The sequence below is a fragment of the Varanus komodoensis genome, unplaced genomic scaffold (genome assembly GCF_004798865.1).
Source record: "Varanus komodoensis strain SLA01 unplaced genomic scaffold, ASM479886v1 scaffold12, whole genome shotgun sequence".
Lineage (NCBI taxonomy): Eukaryota > Metazoa > Chordata > Lepidosauria > Squamata > Varanidae > Varanus > Varanus komodoensis.
The window spans coordinates 8826543-8851039 of record NW_025335349.1 but is presented as its reverse complement, the minus strand read 5'-3'; the positions used below and the strand labels follow the sequence as shown (position 1 = coordinate 8851039).

At 39.2% G+C, this 24497-nt stretch overlaps 1 protein-coding gene across 6 annotated transcripts in view; it reads right to left on the bottom strand.

Annotated features, from left to right (window-relative positions):
* Nucleotides 1–24190, bottom strand: part of SENP6 (SUMO specific peptidase 6) — a 64020-nt gene extending 39830 nt beyond the window's left edge. For 3 of the 6 annotated variants that reach the window (XM_044421622.1, XM_044421624.1, XM_044421625.1), the window contains exons 1-6: nucleotides 23476–24186; nucleotides 14922–15015; nucleotides 7323–7386; nucleotides 4968–5110; nucleotides 3779–3880; nucleotides 80–100 (exon numbers count right to left, since the gene is read on the bottom strand). In XM_044421622.1, the coding sequence (XP_044277557.1) occupies nucleotides 80–100; nucleotides 3779–3880; nucleotides 4968–5110; nucleotides 7323–7386; nucleotides 14922–15015; nucleotides 23476–23545 (494 nt within the window). In that variant the 5' untranslated portion in view covers nucleotides 23546–24186. Of the gene's footprint in view, nucleotides 1–79; nucleotides 101–3778; nucleotides 3881–4967; nucleotides 5111–7322; nucleotides 7387–14921; nucleotides 15016–23475 lie in introns of all 6 variants that reach the window. The other 3 variants (XM_044421627.1, XM_044421626.1, XM_044421623.1) reach the window with 3 other exon arrangements.
* Between the last annotated feature and the right edge of the window lie 307 nt (nucleotides 24191–24497).

The following is a 24497-nucleotide window of genomic DNA, read 5'->3' as shown; positions in this document are numbered from 1 at the left end:
AATAGCTTCTTCCGCAAAGCTAGCAGGCATACATTTGCAGTTTCCATAATATTCTTATTACCATGCTCATTAAACTTACCTTTCCTTTAGATCCAGATTGCTTAAAATATGAAAGAGAAAAATATAATAAGATGCAAAGCCCTTCAACATCAATAGATCTTTAAAAACCTGTATTTGGATACTTAAGATTCCAATATCTAAATCAAATGGGAATGCTATTTGCTGCAAGTAGCACTAAACATGCTTAACCTGATCATTTGAGTCATCACCACCACCAAAGAAAGCAGCTGATCAGTTAATAATCTCATCTCTCACTTGGCTGCAAAGCTCACTGGGTGATTTTTTTTTAAGGTAGTTGTGAGGGTAGCACAGACTGGAGGAGTATGTAAGCCACCTTGGGTTCCTTGCAGGAAAAAAAATGGGATATAAATATAATAAAAATTAATACAGGAAACCATAGGTTTTGGCTGGCAAAAAAAGTGGTCTGATCATTCCCCACTTTCCCTTAGAAAAGGCCAAGCAGGGACAGAGACCAAACCCTACAGGACTCTGTAATCTAAAGATATTCAATGTTCTTTTAGGCCATAGAGCCTGCATTTTGTCCTTTTGCTTACCCTTTCCTGATAGAAAGGGTAAGCAAAAGGAAGGACAGAACCTCCTATTTCTTGGGAGTGAGAAAGATGGCTGCTTTAGGCACACATTCTCCAGGACTGATGACTGGTCTCCAGAAGAATCAGAAAAGGAATGAGAAGAGGGTATGGGGGTGATGTTGGGAATATGGTCCATTCTGAGACAGAGAAGTGGAGATACTTATTTTCAAGGTCAGACTCCCCAAGTGGGCAGGCAGTCTCTGAAAACAACGAAGATGTACAGATGGCAGGACTTGGAGTAGGGGAGTTTCTCGGTCACAGGCCAGCTGGCCCCAGATCTAGATCCCATGAAGGAATGTCAGAGGAGGACACCCAATTAGAGGATCGGCGGCAGCAAGGATGTGTGCTCGTTTTCAGAAGGCCCCTTCCAATGGGATGGGGCCCAGACATACTCATAAGAAAAGTTTCTAAGATGAATACTAGATTGAATGCAACAAACCATTCCGGGCATGCTCAAAGTCTCATTCTGGGTATTTTGTGCTTCTGGTCAGCAAAGAATGCTTTGCAAGGAAAACATCTGTGGCTCTGAATGTGCGAGGGAGTAACCTCAGCACCAGACAGTATTTGCCTTTCTTTGGCTGATGTTAGCTTGGCTCTACATTTGGCCACATACTGAAGACAAACAATCCTGAGACTTCCTCTTAATTTTGGAATGGGTTAGGAGAAGGAATGACTGCAAAATTTCCAGTTCCAAGTTGGGCATAAGGATACTTTCTCATTACACTTGGCAGTAGGCGACATCACACACTTTGCCATGAAAGGCTAGAAGGGGAACTTAATTCAGCCCAACAAGGTATGTGCGCATATGTGGCCCCTAACCCACAGGTTAGTATCACATGAAGACCTTGGGGCCAAACGCATTTTGCAGTCCTGACTGAAACCATGATCCGTTTAATTCAGGTTTTTCATATACCTCTTGCATTATTTAAACAAAAGTGAATGCTACTTGCTCATGATCTACTTCAGACGCTTTTTGCTATCTAGGAGAGTAATAACATTTGGTCATGCAGTCCGCATTCCTTGTGTATTGTAATATTCTTTACATACAAAGATGAAGGAAAACAGTTAAATTATCATACCGAAAGCACACTTGAGTGAGTCCTCAGAGTAAACAGTCTAAAATCCCAGGACATTCCAGAAGCAAGGCAGTGCCATGCTTGTATGTGTGTACTCACATATACTACTTGCTCTATTTACTAAACTTAGAACCTTTTTCGCTTGGCTGACAATATTCTTCTATCCAGGCACCAAGAGAAATTTGTTTAAGGATTTCTGGAGATGATCCAGAAGCAGTGGGGAAATTGGAGAAGAATTCAGGATGGCACAGTACCAGAGGGGTGGATAAAGACTTGTAAGGGCCTGAAGGTTGTGCCCTCCTGATCTAAATAAACTTTTTCAATTGCTTTCATTAAAATATATCCTCCATACTAGTAAACCACCAATATTAACTTACAAGAACCTGTTAAAGTATCTTCCAGTTGTGATTCCCAAAAGATAGAGATTCTTTACAAATAATGATTCTATTACTGAATCTCTATCCTCCACACCAATATGGTAATAATTACTTCACAACAATACATTCAAAAACATTTCAGTAATGAAATACAGAACTCAGAATTATTTTCCTGGTTAAAGTCCAAAACTCTAAGTCAGAGCTCACTCCACAAAGCAAGATGCATACACTATATTAAAGCCTCAAATTCACACATGCACTAGAAAGCCTTCAAAATCAACTAGACTTCAACTAGCAAATTTGATCAGGACTTTTGATCCTGATCTTGCCATAGTTGGTAAGATCAAGAAACTCCAAATAATACAAGAACCATGGCAAGGCAAGTAGGAATCAAAAACCACCACAAACCCAGTAATAAGGCTTGGTACTCAGAGGGCCTTCAGTGCTTTTTGTTCCCAGGAAAATGCCAAATACAAGTTTTCCATGACTGCTTCAGGAGTCCAAATTCTGTAGGGTACAGAAGACTAAGTGTCTGAACAATGGATGCATCCATGCACTAGTTGATACATGGATTGTGGAAGGGCACAAGGGGAAAGAAGACAATAGAAGATGAAAGAATAAACAGAATCCAGGTTCGTTGGAATGTAATAAATGGTCTGTTTCTTCAGTTTTTGGAGGTCTTCATATTGCCCAAGCTACCTTTGTAATAAAAACAGGAAAATGACCATTGTCGTCTCACAACCAAAACTCTTGGGACCTTGGGAAAGTTTAACCTTCCAGAAACCAAAATGTACTTCCCATGTTAAAACTGTTATCTTGACTTCAATCCTAACTTTGCGATTACCTCTCTAATAGATGACAAAAGTATTTTAAAAATTCCAACAAATTACCTATAGTTTTAATTCAGTTCAATGTTGAAAAATAAGAAGCCATCTTGTTCTTCCTTGAGGTATTCAAAACATATTTTCCTTTTATTATACCTAACTGAATCCTTCACTGCCATCAGGTTAGTTTGACATCACTATTATCCTTCTTTCACATTTAATTCTATATAAATATCTTTTAAGATTAAACCACTACATATCACTTATTTAGTTTAAAACACCTTATTGAAGCTACTTTTCTATAATAACAAAAAGCCAAAGAATGAACAAAATATCCCAGCTCCTGTCAGTCTGTAGGCATTGCCTATAATCCAAAGCCTCTCTTTGGAAGATAATCAAAATGCGCTTTCTGCCATGAAGGGGTATGTCTATCTCAGTCTAATTCATGCTCTATGATATCACTCTCTTCTTCTCAAGTTACGACCTCTCACTAGCAAGTCTGTAGTATCTTTTGATAGATCTTTTTTCCCCTCCAAGAGCCCTACAAGAACTCCAGAAACCTATTAAATCCCCTTCACAGTTTTAGATATAGAGGGGAATATATACTCATTTTTAAAGGCAACTTACTCCTAACAGTTATTGTTTACCAAAACACTGGAAACGCCAAGTATTTTAAAAGGATGTAAGAACGCATAATATATAAACCAGTATACAACATTTATGATAAAAAATAGAAGCTCAATAGGAATGAAAATCAGTAGAATATGAAATGGTACAAAATTCTGCCAAACAGAACTTCCAGAAAATAGAGACAGTGATTAAGAGAATTGCACTATTCCTTTACAGCTCACCTTTGTGCTGCTGTCTTTACTACAGGTGTTTGTACATGAGCGTGGTGACAACGTCTAGCCTGCGCTAATGTTCCAGAACAAGATATACTGTGAACATTTTCACTGCAAACATAAAAAGGAAAAGTATTAGAATTTGTACCATACCTGAAATATGGCTCTGTTCAGAGAAACTCTTCCTTTACGTCTTTCTCTTTGTGGCAGCTAAGTAAGAGCTTATACAACACTACCTAATCAAAACCACTTCTGAAATCTTTGGTTAGCTAGCAGCAGCACTTTAAACACTGCCACCCAACAGCAGAAATATGGGGAGCCCTTCACAGCTACTAGGGGTGCTTCTGCATCTCCGCAGTACATAATTTCCCACACATGTATCACCTGAGTTGGAAGAATTTCACAGTAACTTCTGCCTATAAATCTATAGTTAGCATTCAAAGTGGCACAGAGTCATTCCCATATATCATTAGAAGTAATCTGTTTTCAACTATCTAGTTGATTAGGTTCTGCAGCCAAATGAAGTGAGATGGGCAACTTCTGAGATGAGGGCCTTTTCACTGGTAGCACTCTGGTTGTGGAAAACCACCTTCAGAGAGACTTGCTGGATGCCTGTGTTGTGCTCTATTCCATACCAGGTGAAGAGCCTTTTTTATCTTTCAGTTTAAAACAAAAGTATTAGTATATTTTAAATTTTAAAGACATTATTGCTATCTTTTACTTTGCACTTTTACTTTATTTTGTTTTAAACATTTGATGTTTTATCTTCATTTTTACTATGCTATTGTATTTCATAGTTTCAAGTCTTTTTGTGAACACACACAAAGGTTCAGTTGTTTGAATACTTAAAAATAAGTACTTTTAAAGCAATGATTTTAAGTGCTTTTTATAAATTCAATCCCTTTTATATGATTATCATGATCAGTTGGCTAAAAATTAATAAGCAACCAACCTTGCCTCAGATTTCTAATATATTGGGATTTTTTCCCCTAAAGCTATGATGTAACTAACTTGCAACATCCAGCCAAATAACCATAAAGTAATTTGAATTTTAATGAACCAAAACTTCTCAGAACATATCAGGAACATGCAAATATAACTACCTTAATGTTGTTAAAATAAACATTCTCACAATGAAGTATTTTTCCATGAAGAGACCAGTGATTAAATGTTTGGAATTCGTTTGGAAGCACTATACCTAAATTGCTTGCTGCTTCCCAACATGTTCAGTCCAATAGGGTTTCCTTTTGAAATTCTAGAAGCATCAGATTTGTTTCGTCTAGTGTATATTCTCATAGAATCATCTGTGGCACCAATAGTTCCTGAGCGATAACGTTGTAACTGAAATGAAACAATTAGCAAAAGCTTAAATTCACAAGGCAGTTATCAAATGCAATACAGAATTCTACTTAACACTTCTACTAAGTTTCAAACATTAAAATATTCTCAATGATTCTTTAAAGTACTGTGCTGTTCCATCTGTCGCTAAATGAATGGCACTGGCATAAAAGTTTGAGAATCATCACCTTCTGACTGAAATATAACCAGAAAAAATTTGCAATATGAATTCCATCCTTGGTCTTTTACCATTTTGATGGAATGTACCAAGAAAGTACATGTGAATAGTCTTGACTCACACAGGCTGCCCATTAGAAAACCTCAGACTTGGAAAAAGTACAGAAAAATAATACAATAATTATTCCACATAAAAATAGTTACTGGAAAGAGGGCAAAAAGGGGATATTAGAAATGCTGAAGTGTCATAGAACCACAAGACCATGTGCAAAAAAGGGGTAAAGGAGATTAGATTTCCACACACTGAAACCTAAACCACAATTTTTAGCAATTCAAACATCACACACAACATTATGATCTTTTTATGACAATTACATACACATAGCAAGCATTTTCGAATCTCATAAATTTTCTAAGTCTAAGGCTGTTACCCAAAAGACTTACTAGAGAGTAAGCATCACTGAACAGAGTAGAACTTACTTCCAAGTAAACACAGATTTGCACTATAAATTATATAACGGGATGGACAACATAGTGTACTTGCTGTACACTGCTGTCCCCAAAATTGTACAATTAAAAGAAAACGGTATCAGGAGCAACCATTTTAACTATTGTAATAGTCCATAGGAACTACAGAGTACTAAAGGTCAAGAAGGGTTAACATGGCTGTTTAGGACACCATTTTTATTTTATAAAATATATACCATCAATTCATTACAAGATCTCAAGATGGTTTAAATGCCGTTTTCAAATTTGTGAACAAGTTAATTTTTACTTTCCATAGTCATTCTATATGCTATTTAAAATGTTATTTTATTGTTTTTAATTTTTTTGGCAGACAGTGAAGGGAGTTCAAGGGAGATGGCTTCCTGACCACCTAAAGTTGCCCAACCTGTTATATATGGTTAAATCAAACATCATAGTAGTAGAGGTCTGCTAGCACAACAGGACTTTCTTCCTCTCACCTCCCTAGTGTAGCCCTGTGTATGACCTGAAAATATGCTGAGGTCTTAACTCCATGGTCAGCAATGATATTGTGCTTTCTTACAACTAATGGTCAATACACTCAGACTTTTCTTTGGTCTTTCAGGCCCAAATCCAAATAGGGAGGACACAGTGCCTTGGAACAGCAAAACTGGCCCACTGGTCCTATATTTTCTTATGAGGCATTTGCACCTTACTATATTGCTAGAGGAATCCTGCCATTTATTGAACCATGTCTGTTTTGTTGCTTGGAAACAAGCACAACTGTAAACAAGAGCCCAATTCCCCAGCTAACCAGCTCAAAATGTATCTTCTAAAAATGAAACAACAGTTATCAAATGAGCTACCTGCTGCTCTCCAGATGTTTTGAATGACAACTCCCATCAACCCAATCCAGTGTCAACTGTTGGGTACAGTGGAAGTTCTAGTCCAAAATACCCAGAGGGCACAAATTGGGAATGATTGGCTGTAGTCTTAAAGTGTGAGAAGATAGTGAATTGATTTCTTAGTACTTCCTATTCAGCAATAAAACTATTTGTCATAATTATAAAAACAAACAAACACAGGAGGCTAAAGGTTCAAAATTCCAAGTCTTTTGTTTTCAGCACTCCAAGGGCAAAGAAACATACAGTGGGGACCCCATATCTGCTGGCTCAGTTACCACATTTTCAGTTAACTCTGGCTGACCTTGTCTCAAAAGAAGAGTCACAAAGTGTTTCCTGTAAGCAAAAATTCTTTATTTAATAGGGAATTAAAAATAATATGCTGTGGTAAGAACAAACAAAATTGTGAAAAAAGAAACGTAAATAGTATATATAATACAGCGTTCACTGTTATCCACGTTTTCAGGCATCCACTGGGGGCTTGGAACTGATCTGCATGGATATGGGAGTCCTCCTGTATTTAGAATACAGAAAACTACCAGAAGACTTCTTTAAAGCTAGCCCAAAAGGTTAGAATTTGCAAAAGAGATCACACAATCACACACAATATTAGCTATTTTATCTAACATAATATATGCATTTTATATAAATTATAGTAAATAAAGTCTCACTTTCTTTTCACCATTAGGACTACAGGTTCCATCACTCTCATCTACACTCAGCAGACTGGCTTCACTGAATAGATAAAGAACAGAAGAAAAAAAAAGTACAATCAAGCAATAGCAAAATAGGGTTTCACACATTTTATCAAGTTCACAGAAGATTTCACAAACCATCTTATAGTTTACACTATTCTCAAGAGCATTATGTTACCAGTTCACCTCAAAATAAAGTATCTATAAAATGTTCTTAAATAATCATGGATCAGTAACATTTTTATGAAATTACTGAGAATATGCAAAATACTTTTTAAGACATGCATGCTTCATAAGCTCTCTTCTGCATGCACATTAGGTATTCTAGGACAAAGAAATTATAGCTCACAAACATAAGACATAATGATACACAAGCCTGAAATTTTGTCAGCAGAACACTGTTTGGCCAGTGCATTAAAAGCCTCTACAATTCAGCATACTCAGTGGAAACATTTTCTAGAGCAGGGCTGAGCAAGTTGTGGCTGTTCAGGTACTTTAACTTTAAACTCCTATCTGACCTATACCGTACAGTCAATATTGAGGGAATGATAGAAGTTGCAGTCCACAACTTCTGCAGGACCACAAGATGTCTACCTTTGTTCTAGAATCAAGATCAGGAGTGTTGAATCTCTAAGCCCATAGGCTAAATATTACAGTTCCATACAAGGTTCCACCCCAATCATTGAATTTTTGGTGGCTTCCTAGCTTCTGAATGGATTTTTCCACATTCCAAAACATCGAGATGCCTCTCCTAAGGCCAGTAAGAGCTCCTGCCCACCTACTGCAGTCCCAAGAGAATGAAAGAGGTCAGAAACCTGTTCTAAATATTACCTATAAAGTGAACGGGGTACACAAGTCTTTTGCCCCACACTTGCCATTTTCTAACATATATGTTCAATATGTTAAGACTTAGCATTTCTCTGTGGTACCATTTGGACATGGCAATCAAAATGCTTATCTATCCTTTTGAATAAAAATGGCAAAATTAACATAAAAATGACTAGTTCCCCTCTCAACAAGGCTTTACCATTTCATATATATCTTTTTATTTTACAGATGGCACAATGAGATAAAAATAGGTTTGAAAAAGATACAATTGCTACTAGACTACGATATTTTGTCTGTCTCCTCAAGGAGTACTTAGCTCAAACAATTTTCACTTTTGCTTTGTATGGAAAGGTAAGATAAACTAGGGCTTGGTTGCATAGGCTGTGCGAAAGGACGGCATACAAATATTCTAAATAAATCAAAAAATTAAAATAAAATAAAATAGGGAAACTCTCTGTTGGTGTGGCCATGGAAGTGATGCCCACCCACTTTTCAGCTGGCAAGGGACTTTAGGAGATCACAAATCCTTAGCCTCCTTCTGATTCTAACCTAATAAACCACATGAGGCTCTCTGCCACTACAAAGCCTTCTTTGGGAAACTTCTATAGTGGGTTTTTTTTGTTTTTGTTTTTTTTCCAGGAAACCCTCCCCCATCTAATTCACATAGCTTTGTCAAGCTTCTGCCTGTTCTGTCAAAGGAAAGGGCATCTCCCTTAACAAATGATAACATAGAATTCATGGAATACTAGAGTTGGAAGGTGTCAGAGGGCCATAGGTTCCAACCCCTTGCTCAGTGCAGGACTCCAATTTAAACTGTCCTTCTCAGATGGCTCTTCAGTTGCATCCTGAATGCCCCTAGTGAGAGCGTGCCCACAACCTCTCTAGGTGATTGTTTCCATTGTTTTGCTGCTCTAACAGCCAGGAAACTTTTCCTCCTACCTAGCCTGGCTTCCTGGAACTTGAGCTCATTATTTCATGCCTGCACTCTGGAATGATGGAGAAGAGATTCTGTCCTTGTTTGTAATAGCCTTTCAAGTACTTTTAGAGGACCATCATATCTCCCCTCAGTCTTCACATCTAAAATTAAACATGCTCAGTTCTTTCAATCCCTCTCCATAGAGCTTTGTTTCCAGACCCCTGATTCAACCTTGTTGCCTTCCTCTGAACCTTTTCCAACTTGTCTGCATCTTTAAAACTGTGGTGCCCAGAATAGGGTGCAGTACTGCAGATGAGGCCTAACCAGTGCTGAATAAAGGGAAACTAGTACTTCCTGTGATTTGGGATGATACTTCTATAAATGCTGCCTAAATTAGCATTTGCCCTTTTTGCAGCCATATCATATTGTTGCCGCATTCAGTTTGTGATCTACAACAATCCCAAGATCTCTAACAATCCCAATTTCTCATTTGCAATATTGTTAAGCCGAGTATTCCCCATCTTGTAACAATGCATTTGGGTTCTTTTTCCTGGATGCAGAACTTGGCATTTGTCCTTATTGAATTTCATTGTTTTCATTTCAGTGCTCCAACCTATTAAGATCACCTTGAATCTTCTTTCTGTCTTTCTTTCCAGAGTATTTAACTAACTCACACACTTTTCTGTCATCTGCAAAGTTGATAAGTATACCATGAACTTCTTCATCCAAATCATTAATAAATGTGTTGAAGAACACTGGGTCAAAAACTGAACCCTGCAGCACCCCACTTGTAACCTCTCCTCAGTTTTGAGAAGGTGCCATTGAGAAGTACTGAGTCTGATTCTATAGCCAGCTTCAGATCCCCCAATAGTTCTTTCATCTAACTCGCTTTTGGTTAGTTTGCTAATCAGGATATCATGGGACACATTGTCAAAAGCTTTGCCAAAGTCAAGATAAGGGAATGCAGGGAACAGAGTCAGTTCATCAGGGAGGTTATACAATCAAAAAATGAAATCAGATCAGTCTGGCAGGATTTAATCTTGAGAAGTCCATGTTGGACTTCTTTCAAGGTGTTTGCAGACTGAATGCTTTGTAATCTGCTCCAGAATTTTCCCAGGTATTGATGTCATACTGACTGGTCAGTAGTTCCCAGATTCTTTCTTCCTTTCTTGAAGATAAGAGCAACAGTTGCCTGTATCCAGTCATCTGGCACTTCCCTTGCCTTCCATGATTTCTCAAAGATAATAGGGAGAGGTTCTGAGAGTTCCTCTGCCAGCTCTTTTATGAATCTAGAATAAAGTTCATGGCCCCTGCAGATTTGAACTCATTCAATCCAATTAGATGATTTTTAACCATTTGCCTATCAATCTTGAGCTGCCATCCTGCTCCATCAGCTTGATATTCTTTTGGGAGAAGACTGAGTCCAAGTAGGAATTGAGCACTTCTGCCTTTTCTTTATCATCTGTTACCATTTTGCCATCCACATTGAGAAGTTGAACCCCCATTATTTTTTCTTTTACTCTGGACATACCTGAAGAAGACTTTTTGTTGCTTTTAGCATCCCTCACTAGCCTCAGTTTTTCCCTAGGGTTGGCCTTCCTGATGCCATCCCTGCAATTCTGTGCTACCTGCCTCTATCCTTCCTTTGTAGTCTGTCCTTCCTTCCACTTCCTATACATGTTCATTTTTTTCAGATCATCTCTAAGCTGTTTTGTGAAGCTACATGAGCTGCTTCTGGTTTCTTCTACCCCCTTTTCCTTGCTAGAATTGCTTGTGATGGTGCCTTTAAAATTTCCTTTTTAAAAAATCCCCACCCATCTTGGACTCCTCTTCTCATTACAGTCACTTGCCATGGGACTTTACTTATCATTGTTCAGAGTTTTTTAAACTTGGCTTTCCTAAGTCCAGGGTACGTCTTTGGCTACATTTGGCTGTTGCTTCCTTTAGAATCAAGAATTCATGTATGGCTTGGTCACTTCCCCCAGAGTTCTTGTAGCTGCCACTTTGTCCACTAGGTCCCTGCTACTTTGCCCATTTTGTCTGTTGGCTATTATCAAGTCATGGATAGCTGTTCCTCTTGTTCCTTCCTCCACTTTCTTTCCACTACAATATGAAAATAGGCATAATTCAAACCCATTGCTACAGTTCCTGGGATAGCTGTTAACTGTTGTCATACAGACACTTTTGGGTGTTATAAAGAGGTTAATATCACAATGATCTAAAATCAGCTGAAGTCCCCCAATTCTCCTTTGGCACTGTTAAGTTTCAAGAGTAGAATCCATCCTCTAACCATGACAGCGTTCTAGGCTGAACAGCTCCTTTTGCTAAGAAGGAATCAATGCAACTCTAGCAAAGGCAGCTTGACCCTAAGGCTGCCCAAAGAGGGAGGATGCTAAACTCGATCTGCTAACCATCCTAAACATACTATGAAACCAAGAATCACGTGTGACAGTAATTGATATGAGGAAGAAAAATGACAGGTGAGTTCCAAAAAGAGGGGGGAAAAGAAAAAAAAACTGAGGAAGAATGTTAAAAACGGCATTTAACAGGAAGGTCCACTTTCCTGTCATTGGCACAATATCTGTTCAAGATGATTTTTTCAGAACAGCCCATGCTTACTGGCTTCATCACTTTGGAATTGATGCTGATGAGTAGTGGGCTGTTGTGACCATCTTCTCTGCTTATACTGAGGCTAACTGCCCAAGGCCTATCTTTTGAGCTGCCCTATTTGTTTTGGCAAATAATCCATGGTCTCATTTGTTCTGGCATTAAACAGACCATCCCTGTCAATAGTCTTCTGTATGGGACCTGGCTGGGTCAAACCTGCAGATCTTAACTAGACATGCTTTCTGAGTGCCATCATGCCATGCCCACCATGTCTCTGGCATCACAACTGACTTGCTGTCTCATAATATTAATTTGTTGTCAGGAGCAACATACGAGAAAATGTCATGACCAGAAAATGCAAACCACATCTCTCTGATCTTCAGTTGCAGAGACAACTTTCTTCCAGAAGTTGATGCCATGACATTGCTGCCTGAAATTTGCCACACACAGGCCCAATGAAGCTATTGAATAGAGATGTCTTTTGTCTATGGATGAAAAATGTATCCTGAATTACTTTGATTGCAAATACTCTGCAATGATGGAGTTCAATCAAAGTTAAGTTAAAAGGAAGAGGCATCCTTTTCTTGTACAAGGTACCTATATTCTAGCTGCTTAGAAGTTGTCACAGAGAAAGTCAATTTCCAAGATCGTTGCACCATACGCAGAAGAGCAAGAAGGAAAGGAAAATAACTAGTGCTAATGCCTTCATGGATACATTATGAAGCACTGGGCCTTGTGACCCACAACGTTGGCGGCTGTGTTTCAAATGAACCAAACAAAGGATTCGGTCAGAAAAGGCTAAAATCTTCTGTCAGAGAGGCAGGTTGCATGCCAACTGCTACATCCAGAGAAGAAACAGAAAGTGTCATGGAAGAACAAGAGATGGAATCAGATGCACAAACTTCTACATCCAGTGGTCATGATTCCAGCACATAATAGTGGTGGATGTCAACAGTGTAGGTAATAGATCACAGTTCAGTGGAGTGCTGACAGGCACATGTTATCATGCATGGGGGGTAATGCTTAAGATGAACAGCATGGAGCCAGCATGATCAGTGCTCTAGAAGGTGGTAGGGTTTAGAATATAGCCTCCAGAAGTGGGCCCAAGAGCATCATTGAAGGATGCAGTTGTTGGTACCAAGATAAAGATAACAAGGGGATATCTTGAGTGATTACAGTAACTCTGCTACTAATCATCTCAAGAAGAGGTGTAATGGAGGGAAGAAAATAGTCAGATCATCCATCCTAGTCAGAGTGATAACAAAAAGGGATACCAATGATATAACTGTCTGTGCTTACCTCCCCTGTGATCTAAGCATCAAACATTTGATACATCTGGAGACTGTTCTCAGCACTACACCATACTGGTGATTGCTGACATACTGCTCCTGAGGAGGGATTTAGTCTCAAATTTTACTTTCTGATGGCAAAGTCAATTAACCTAGCTGAGGAGTTAGCACAGATTACAATACCATTGTTACCAGAGAATCCAGGAGAGGAGGTATGAAAAGTGAATGCAATGGGGTGCTGAATGTAGAACTATACTGCCCAAAGAGCTTTGACTGTGAGGCAGTATAGAAATGAAATTAATAATAGTAATAGTAATAGCAAAAGCAGCAGCAGCCTTAGATTCCTTTGTCATCTTTTGGGAATCAGAACTCTTAGGAGTCCACACTTTTTTGACAACTTTTTGGACAGTCAAGAGTATCAGTAAACTCTGGCATCAGAAGCATTGTGCCATTTGTTAGAGGAAATGCACTCCTCCATCACACCATTTATGGAAAAGTTCCTTTAAGGCCATATGGACCGAAGATGCCTATGGAGGAAAACAATCAAAGATCAGAAGAAAAGAAAAAAACAAAGAAAAAACATTTAAAAATTAACAGGAAGAACAATATTAATAGAAAATATTGAATAAACCTGAGCAGTTGGATAGAAAGAAAAACACTTTTGTAAAGGAAAAGAAGCATCCCCAAAGCAACCACAACACCTACTGAAGCAGAACCAAGGCAGCAGAGTTCCTCACACAGGAGCAGAGCCCCATAGGGGTGATGCACAGAAACCATGAAGAACTAAATATGTTCAAGGCTACTTCCATATTCACTTTGAGTCTACTCCCAAAACTACACTCTTTAAGGTCCATAATGCAATATTCAGTATAGCACAATAAGCTGCAGTGAGTGAGGTATGCAGATTGTTCCTAATTTATAAATCATTTCTATTCTACCCAACACACACACACTTATTTCCTTTTCATTCAACCAATTCTATTTTCTCTCCTCTCCCCACCCCGCCATCTCGATCTGTCCTTATTTCATATGAGATATACAGCATGTATCATTACATGTACCAAAGTTAGAATGCCACTGTGAACATTGATCTGCACACAAAGGTGCTGAATTTCAAAGGCATACATGTCTTTCTGTTCATAGATTCTCACCTTTTAAGAAAAAATGCAGAACAAAAAATAGACTATTCTGAGCTTCTTCACAATGCAGAATCACTCTATTTTTTTAGGCTCACTTGTCACTGAGATAGTAACAAGGCTAAAAGTTCATTTTAAAATGCTCTTCTGATCAAATCCAATTAGCTAATTGTTTATGATAAATATTTAAGTTATCAGTAGTTGCTCATTATTTTCAATAAACATCTAGGTTATCAGTAGCTGTTCCTTAATTCTTTTCTATCAGAGGAAATACAGAAATAATACAGGACACAGAATGTCAGTAAAACACTAATACTACAACTCCTATCATCCCTGATCAATGACTACACTGAGTCCAGCATATGGATGATCACAAGTTGTCCATCACTGACATAGACAGGAGTTAAAAAGCCCCACAATATTTAGAGTTGCATAACAGCAATCTATAAACTTCATTCTTTAGCCTATGCTTCTTCCAAAGTCTAATAATTCCAACTCATCAACTGTTTAAGGCATTTATAAAATCCCTGGCTTAACTGTTTTAAGCCCAAACTAAGAATGGATTCATTTCTAATAGGAGTGATAGTTACCCTAATATTTGTTTATGTATAGCATATTGCAAAATTAACAAACCTGGTAACACCCTTCAAATAATACATGAATGTATATATCTCATGTGTATATAAATTATACTATTATGTTTCCATATTAGAATTCTGAGGGGTAAGCTCAGTTTATTAATGAATTACTAGAATTGTCCACATATTAATTTCAATAGCCTAGATAAAAATATCCTTACTCTTTCTCTGTATCTCCTTCACTTTCTTCTGAATGATCAAAGCTCCAGCTATTTTTAAAACCTCCATCCCGTTTGGACTGTGATTTATCCAAAGCTGAAACAAAAATAAGTTAGGTTCAATTTCGGCTCTAAGTCAAATCACCAATCAATACTTAATTGAACAATCTTTATAGTTAATAATCACACCGTTTTAGCTGACAGTGGCAAGGCAATATTTTAAACATTACTTTAGTTTATCATTTAGCCATTTGAGCTTAAGAATTTATCTACAATTTCTCTATTATTCTACAACTTGTAGAATATCCTAGATCACAAGATACAAACTTGCCTAAAGTTACTCAGTACCCTCATATACAAACCAACACTCTAGCAACAGTGTTATGCTATTAGTCAGCAAATAAAACAAGAACAGCACTAAAAAGTAATGCATCAATTTGCCAAACAAGTACTGTCTTTTTATGTTTAATTTAAAAGAACACACTTATTTAAAAGGGGAATCTACAAATCGCTCCCCAGTAGCAACTTGGGAAAAGCATGTTATACAAGTGGCCTTACCCTAAATTCATGTACTTTAACAAGATCTGTGAAATTAGAATGGGACAACTTGCATGCGGTTATGAATTAAAATTCCTGACATATGTATGCACACATTTCATGGTACTCAAGTTTCCTACTAAGCTTGCATATCCATATGAACCAAGGGAAGAAAATGTGAATCACTATTAGCACTGTACTATATTGTTGCTGTTGAGATCTCAAGAGGACTTTCAAGTTATCCTAAATATTTCAAGTAATATTCAAAGAACACTAGCTCACCTGCTGTGTGTTTTAAAGGTTTATTTTGGGCAACAGTAGGACAATTATTTTGTAGAATTTTAAAGTCACCAGCAATATTAACTAATAAAACAGCCTTCTCCAATCTGATGCCCTCCAGATGTTTGGGGCATCAATAGCCCTCAGCACCAATCAGCTCAGAATGGTCACAAGTCATGAGAGCCATAGTCCAAAACACCTGGAGGATACCAAATTAAGGAAGGCTGTAAGACATACCAGATCTAAAAGACTGATCCACAACTTCCAAATGAAAATCACAGAACTCACAACATTGCACCAAACTCCAGCTATTGTTAATACAAATTAAAAATGACAATTTGGTTGGACTATTATAAAGGGGTATGGGCATGTATCTATTTACAATCATAACTTTGCAAACAATCCAATCTGTACATTCACTGGATATATCAAGTTATAGGAAATGTGTTGGCTAAAAATCCTTAAATTGCTTTGTGGATGATTAAAACTGTACGTTTCTCAAAAGTAATTTCTGCCATAATTTCCAGAGTTTGTCACTTGAGCCCTTGTACCAGCTGCTACCAACCTGATACCCTCCAGATGTTTTAGACTTCAGCTTAACAATTGGCCATGCTGGCTGGTGCTAATGGAAAAGGTAGATCAGAACATTTGGAGGGCACAAGGTAGGCAAAGACTACCTCACAGAAGTTCGCCTGTCAAAGACAGAATTCCACTCTTATGTGTTTGACAGCATAGCTCCTTAACTTCAGTTTGATGTAATAGTATGTCTTTATCAGTTCAGAATGTTCAAAGCTGTGAGTTCTCTCTGACAGCAGACCAAGTCAGGCTGTGATATATAACCTTGAAAATTACTTTCAAGGTTACTGCTGCAGGTGGCATTCACCCACACCTTTGTCACCCTAAGTACAATTGATCTAGCATGCCTACTTTTAAGATCCAGATGCCAGTACAACTAAAAAAAGATACTGTGCTTTCCCTATTAATAATAATGCATATTTGAAATAGCCCTAAAGCAGTAGAAGTTCTGGAAGGAACAGGGCAGCTTATATCACAGGATCAGCACTATGTTTTCTCTACTGGACTATATGTGGTACTTTGATGTTTGTCAAATGTTTTCACTGTACATAAAGAATGGGCAATGCTGGTTACAAAATAGTATATATACAGAACAAAAAGGCATCCATTACACACTATAAATCCCTAAAATATTCCTTTGGGCAGTCCAACTATATGCAAGGAATCTTTCAAGAAGCCAAGAGGGCCTTTAAAGAACTTGCTGGATTGTTCTGGAGTCAACATGTCTTCCACAAACAGGAGGAAAAAGTGCTGAACATTCAGAAAAGTCCAGTGTCTCTATTCACAAAAAGCTATTCTTGAAGACAACCAAGTGTTGGAAAGAGAAAGAAACCTCACCAAGAAACCAGTCAACACAGATTCTGATAGTCATCTTGGCCATAGCCAAGGATTTGGTACCAAAAAATTAATATGGTCCCTGTTCTAGGTAATCCTGAAGCCAAAGGGGTTCTAAAATATGGACTGAATGCACTTCACTAATTGGACAAGTCTAGTTAGATTATAGATTCTCCCTGTTAAGGGCACATTATCTATCTCTCATGCCACTTTTTATATTATGACTGAATTACTTTAATTCATAAATTTGTTGCTATTTTCAAAAGAAACGATTTTAAATGGTTGTTCTTTCATCTTCTGAAATTATGTTAGTGTCCTAGCTGCTAGCTGGATGTATTCTAATATACTACTTTTATTTGAGTTCTAACAAAACCAAATCTGACATTTCCTGGAAGGTTTATTTCTCCTATATAATCACTTTCCTGATAAACCAAAGCCTCCAGGTATTTTGTACTATTTGTATTTTTAGCTTAGTAAAGTCGCTCACTGCAGCATGCAATTAAGCTAAGATTCTGAAACACTATTGCAAAGCAGTGATTACCCACAACACCCAATGTTCACTTTTCTGTCCTGCTGAGATCTCTAATCAACCAGAATTTCAGGTTGCTGTAGCACCTGAACCAGTATTTGGATGAAATATAAATCTGGATTCCCACAGCTGAACTATCAAGCCACTGCAACATTTATAAATGTGGCTGCTGCTTAATATTGAAAGGAAATGTTTAGTAAATAAAACATGTATAAAGGAAAATTAGAATAATGCAAGGCTAACTACTTGCAATACTTTGATAATCTTCTCTTACTTTAAAAATCCATTCTTATTTGAACAGATGTCCCATCCTTTATTTTTATTCTAAGAAGTGAAAATTGCTAGAACAGAAACAAGTTTCCAACTGGCCTAATCAATTTTACCATTCAATTGACTTTATGGGCCTAGGGAAATGATTTCAATCCAGGTTAAGTGTATACATTTATCAAAAACTCCACTGATGGAGAAGAGCTACTGACATATTAAGTATGCCATCAAACTATAGTGTATACACCACCTTACTATCTATATCAATTCAGAAGCACAGTGAGAGAAACTTTGTTTTAAAATATGCCAAAAAAACAAACAAACTATTAGTCAATTGTTACAGAAAACTAAATTCAATCTGATTACATTATGCCCATTGAGATGAAGCCAGTGGTGTTGATTGGTTAAACTGATGTGCACAGGAGGGCTGAGAATCTTTAATTGTAGGGAACAAAGTAACTTGCAATTCAGTTTCTATGGGGGGAGCAAATACTAGGAGTTTGGCCATGATTCAAACAGCATATTGGAGCAAGCAAAATCAGGGAAATGGAAAGTGGTTTGGGGTGAGAAGAATCTTAGAAGCAGCAAGAACACACTAGAAAATGTGGACCAGGAACTGGTTTCCTCCTCCTCCTTTAAGTCTCCCACTCTTACTTCTGGGGATCCCTACCACTAATAACAGGAAATGATAGTAAAAGGCTGGTGGTATCAGAGTGTTCTCCATAATGTCTACTTTACCCTTCAGTGGGCCCAATTAATTTCCTCTCCCTTCTCAGCAGGGCCTAGCAGATCCATAGTAACAACTAGAACCAATGCCTAAAGTACATCTTCTCACATAAATCTGAAATAAGTATTTGAAGGGAAAATACTGGTAACTGTTCTCTCATTGGGCGTCTAACAACAGTTCTCAGTACAAAGTGTATTAGCATTGCACTACAACAGCACTGTAGGGAATATTATTAAAGCCATGTTTCTTAAAGTGGGAGGCTGGTTTCCAAAATGCGAAATGGTTGCCAAGGAAGTTACTACTTGGTACAGAGACTAAAGTTAACAAAATGTGCTAAACATAATTCACTTTTTCTATCAATCCACTCCCCTTACCACCAAAAATAATTTAGAATCACAAGCTTCCTTTTTACATATTATCAAGTATGTAAAAGATGGATACCTTTGTCTCATCCACTGCTTAGGCCATTATCTTTGACTGGCTATGATGCAGGTGCATGTCTTGATCTTACTAAGGCAGCTCTGTCCCATATTTCCTCAAAGTGGACACTGGGAAGCACACTTCCCAGAATGCCCCTCACCCTTAGCTCAGAAACTATGCTTCATTCTCAGACCATGCATGGAGGCATGAAAGTATTGCAGGCCCATGGCTACCACAGAGCAACCTTCTAAATGATATTATTGTTCATGCAGTAATTTGTCAATAGTAGCTGGGTCATCCAATGTCAGAAGAGTGGGGCAAATTTTATAGCATTTTCCTAAAGCAGGTTACTGGTCAACAATTTTTATCAGCAGAACTAAAGGGGGTGGGGGCAAAGAGATGGAGTGCTAAACCTGCTCCCTCCCCTTGTCATCTTAACTGCCTACATACAATCTTTATGCCATCCTGTCTGCATAAGCTATACTAAAATATGACAGAAAATTGGAAATTCAATTTATTAAGTTAATTATGTTCATTTTCCAAGTTTCCATGTTACACACACAAGCAATCCTGTGATGTACTGGAATGCTAGAATTAATCTTAAAGCTACTGTATTTTAGAAATTATCAGTTCTTATAGAACACAAGTATTCATAAAGTAACAGGAATCATGGTCATTCTAAGGTATAAAACAGGCATTAGCTACAGAAAAGAGTAATATCTTCCTAGAAGTCACTTCCTTCTTCCCTATGACAAAGATCCAACTGATGTCTCATGTCCTCTTGATTCTGTTCATTCTAATTGTAAATTAACCACAATTACTGGGAAGAGTGCTTCGGTAAGGTAAAAATATATCCAATACACTTGGTGGCCCAGTCATTGTTAACAGAGTCCATTATATGAAATGTATACCATAGCCATAAACACGATTCATTCATAAAAATGCTCCCCAGTCACCAAAAGCTGGTCACTATGAACTAGTGTGTTTCCTCAAAAAACATACTTATAGCTTACAAAACTGTACATGCTGCTTGCTGTTGCTATGTAATAATGAAACAACCCAAATCTTCAGATGGTCTTAGAACTAAACGATATCTCATGTATTCTCCTAGAACAGGAGTCTCCAACTTTTTTGGACCGACAGGCACCTTTGGGAATTTAAAAACCTGCCACAGGCATCACCATAAAATCCTAATCAGTGGATTGACACCTTGGTATTCAGCTGCTGCATCTATGGCTCTTAAGTTGCATCTTATTGAGCAAAAAGCATGTTTGTTTCATGTCAAAAGATATATCAAAATCTCCAGATATTTTCAACTATCACTTCTATAATTTATCACCACTGGCACATCATGGCTGGGGTTTATGGGAATTCTAAGCTAAAGCATTTGGAGAAAAACTGGTTTCCTACTACTGCAGTAGTGAATCAGTATTTATTTATTTATTTTTATTTTTCGATTTATATCCTGCCTTTTTCCTACAAAGGGCTCAAGGCAGCTTACATCTCCTCCTCCATCTTATCCCCACAACAACCCTGTGAGGTAGGTTGGGCTGAGAGTCTGTTACTAGCCCAAAGTCACCCAGTTGGCTCCATGGCTGAGCGGGGACTAGAACCCAGATCGACTAAAATGAAATGCAACATGAAATAAATATTTTTACATATTTTACTTTACCTAATAACAAAACAGATTACAAAGCTAAACCAATAACAATACACTACAAAAAAAAACAAGCAACAACCAACAGAGGAACAATTACAATGTAACCACATAAAAGCAGTCATTAACAGTAAAATTCAAAATTCCTGGGAGAAATGTAGTCACCAAATGCCAAAAAGAGAACAGTGTAAACACCAGGTAAGCCTCCTTGGGGAGGGCATTCCATAGATGCTGACTTATACTAAGTCTTAAGGCTCATCCAGAAGCTTTTCATACTGCAGGAGATATCTGTTGAGATGACAAATTAAGAATGTAAACTTAGGGCACAATGCAACAGAAGAGGGCTCCGATTCAGAAGTCTCCGCCTAGCCTATGTCCTTCCTGTCCAGAGTCAGGCAGGTCAAAAGGAGGATAGAAACAATTTTCTCCATTTAAAATGCAAAATGCAGCTAGACCTGGTGGCTTGCCTTTTGGCATGTGAGAAAGAGACTGGAGAGCCCACAGGGTATTGCATACTGCTGCCTCCCTGCTCCACCCACCCCCATGCCCACTCTTCTCCCTCTCTGACTTCACCTATCAGTTGACAGGATCATGTGATCTCTTAAGAGAAACTTTCCCAGGAAGCCTGGAGGGAAGATGAGGATATGCAAGGGAAAATTCATGTTCAGATCTCCTTCTCAGTACTTGTAGCTCTTATAGAGGTACGGAGAAAATATCTAAAACATCCTATGCCACTCCAGATGCTCTCTAGGTGCTACGGGACTTGTAATTACATTCTGAACTGTTCTATTCAATCCCACTGCTGCTCTTCTGCACTATCAGTAAGGCACCTCTGAAGCAGTGATTTTTTTCCAACATATCTCAAGAACATGTAGGTGTAGCCTACACTTTTCTTGCCCTCAATATCTACTTATTGGCCCAATTCAGACTTAATGGACTTTGTCCAATAAGCCCTCCTGCAAGGACTTCACAGTTTGATCCTGTTTCACAGTCCAGTGTTATAATCAGAATATAAACCAAATTCATAGAACGAAATGTAAATGTGAAAGTGTAATTTAACAAATTCCAGAATTCTTAAAGGTACAAGATCTGTGGCAAAATTTGTTTCTGGACAACAAGCTAAACATCCTTATAAGAGAGGAATTACTTCACGCCAGATTCATTCAGTCCCGTCCCCCCCCGCCCCAAACCGAGGAGTTTGAAAGTTTTCCCTTTTGAAGTACAACTTGCACTTGTGTGGTTAAAACTGCCACAAAAGCATGGAGAGTTGTTTCACATGAACAGCTTTCCACATCCCATTCAAGCCACCAATGTGGATGATTGCATTTGGGAATCAAGATTAAGTTTCCCCTTACAGCTTGCTTCAATAATGCATTGTCATTTTCTGACACTGCACTGCTACATTGCCCAAAACACTGCATCTAGGGATGCTTCCCATGTTACATTTTAGCTACATGAAGAGGGTACAAAAATGCACTGTTAACACTATGAACATTATCCCTACATTAAGTATGCCTATGTGCTAACCAATTTATGCAACCATAAGATAAGATAGTCATGCTACTCTTTGAACATTATGACAACTCAGTGTCTTCTCACCGAGATCTTTGTACAAAGAAGATGAAATGTATGAACCTTCCCTTAGATTATTTTGCTTTCCAATCTGAAGCATCAGCATGGAACCTTATTATCTGATTTCAAGGAACAAATCAGTAAAAGTAATATATTGAAAATACATGAGTATCTAATGAGTAAATGTGATATTTGAATATATTGTAGTTAAAAAGTGTGCACAGCCTTTAACAAAAACTTGCTATCCTTTGAAACTCTCTCCCGTGACAGATCTGTGTAGAGGGAACATTAGAACGTATGTTTCATTATCCCCAGAATGCTGAGTTATCACATGCATGTTTGCATAGTTTACTAAGGCTTTATATTCTATTAAGGAATAGAATTATTTTAGATAACTGTACTAGTTCCTTATAAACTTTTTATTGTTCTTAGATACAGTGCTGTAAAGGTACTTTAACAATCATAATTATGGCTGCAATTCTTACATACTTCTGTGAGAGTAAGTCCCATTAAGTACACCGGAACTTACTTCCAGGTAAACATGTACAGGATTGTGCTCAAAATAACTCTTTTTCCAGGTGCAGTAGGTATGAATATATAAATATATAACTCTAGAAGGCAACGTTCTCACCTTAGATTTCCCTGTTTTTCCTTCTCAACATCTTCAAGTTAGCATTTCACACTTTTCAAAGCTAAAAACTGAGAAGTTTAAAAGCATACCAATAATAGGCAAGGGCTGGAAATAGATGGCAAGCAAAAACCACTGCCCATAGAGTCTAACCACAGCCAGCCGCCGTCCATAAAAGTACCTTAACTCAATCAGCTTCAGTTCTGACCTAAACACTAACCTGTCAGCCGCCCACCACTACACTCCCCCCAAAGCCTCTACATCCCCCTCCTGCACGTACCTTCTTCCCCCTCACCTTAAGAGCCGCACGGCCGCCTCATCCCCGTTACCCCTCACCCCACAGCCCTCCCCGCAACCGTATAATGCATACCGCCCCCCGCACGCCGACAGGGGGGGAACTCCTCCATCGTAATCCTAGGCACGACTACTCGGAAGTAAGTCCCACCCGGTTCAATAGGGCTCGCTCCCATTCAAGCGTGTTCAGAATTGGCGCCACAGACGGCCTCCTCCTGTCCTAATGAACGCACTTACCGTCGAGAAAGGGGCTCGGCCCGAAATCCTCGACCCTTCTGCCGCTGCCGCCGCCGCCGCCGCCAGCCATCTTCGCTCGGCCGCTTCTCGGCGCTCAGACCATCGCGGCGAGGAGTCGCTTCTGGCCCAGGCACCGGCGCCTCAGGGACGGCGCTAGGCCTCTCCTCCTGGCCTGCGCCTTCTTCACCTTCGCTCGCCGCAGCCGAGGCTGACTTAGCACGTCTGAGTCGACCGGAGGTGGGGGTGGAAAGGAAGGCGACTCCAGCGCACCTCACCAGCCAGGGTCCAGTCGCGCAACTAGGCCTGTATAACGCGGAGAGGGAGAAGGAAGCACACACGGCACACACAGAAAGGGGGAGAGGGAGAGAGGAGGAGAAGGAGAGAAGCCGCCCCGGCTCCCTTCCTCGCGCCCGCCTTTCCTTATTTTGTCCGGCGGCGCCAGCCACAGCCCCCGAGTAATTCGACGGAGGCCGGAGCAGTCGCGCTGGCTGCTCCGCTGCCCGCCCGCCCGCCTGCCAGCCACCCAAAGGCGGGGCGGCGAGGAAGAATGAACCAGACCGAGCCAGGCTTGACTTCGCTTCCCTTCCCCCCGGTTGCAGGCTCTTGTTGCTGCGGTCAATGCTTTCTCGTCTCGCAGCGCTTCGGCAACCAGTGGTGCAAACCCACCTCGCTGCAAACGTTCAGTCCACGACCACCACCTTTTCTCTGGGACTCCCTACTTCCCGAAGGAGGCCAGCCCTTAAACGTAGGCACGAAAAGGTGTAGCTAATTTCCAGCAAAACGCAACACCTCTAGTTCCCCCTTCCCGCCACCCCCCATGCTTAAAATGGCCGCAGCTGAGGGGCTGCTGGTAAAGGATGACCGTTTCTGGGTTTTCTCCTCTTCGTTTTCCACCTCATCCCCTGGGGTCTAATGCTTGTGGCGAAGGCGACAAAAAAGAAGAAAGGGAGGGAAAGTGGGGAGCGTGAACTTTGAAATTCTTCAAGGAATGTATATAAAGAATGATAGACATGCTTCCCCTC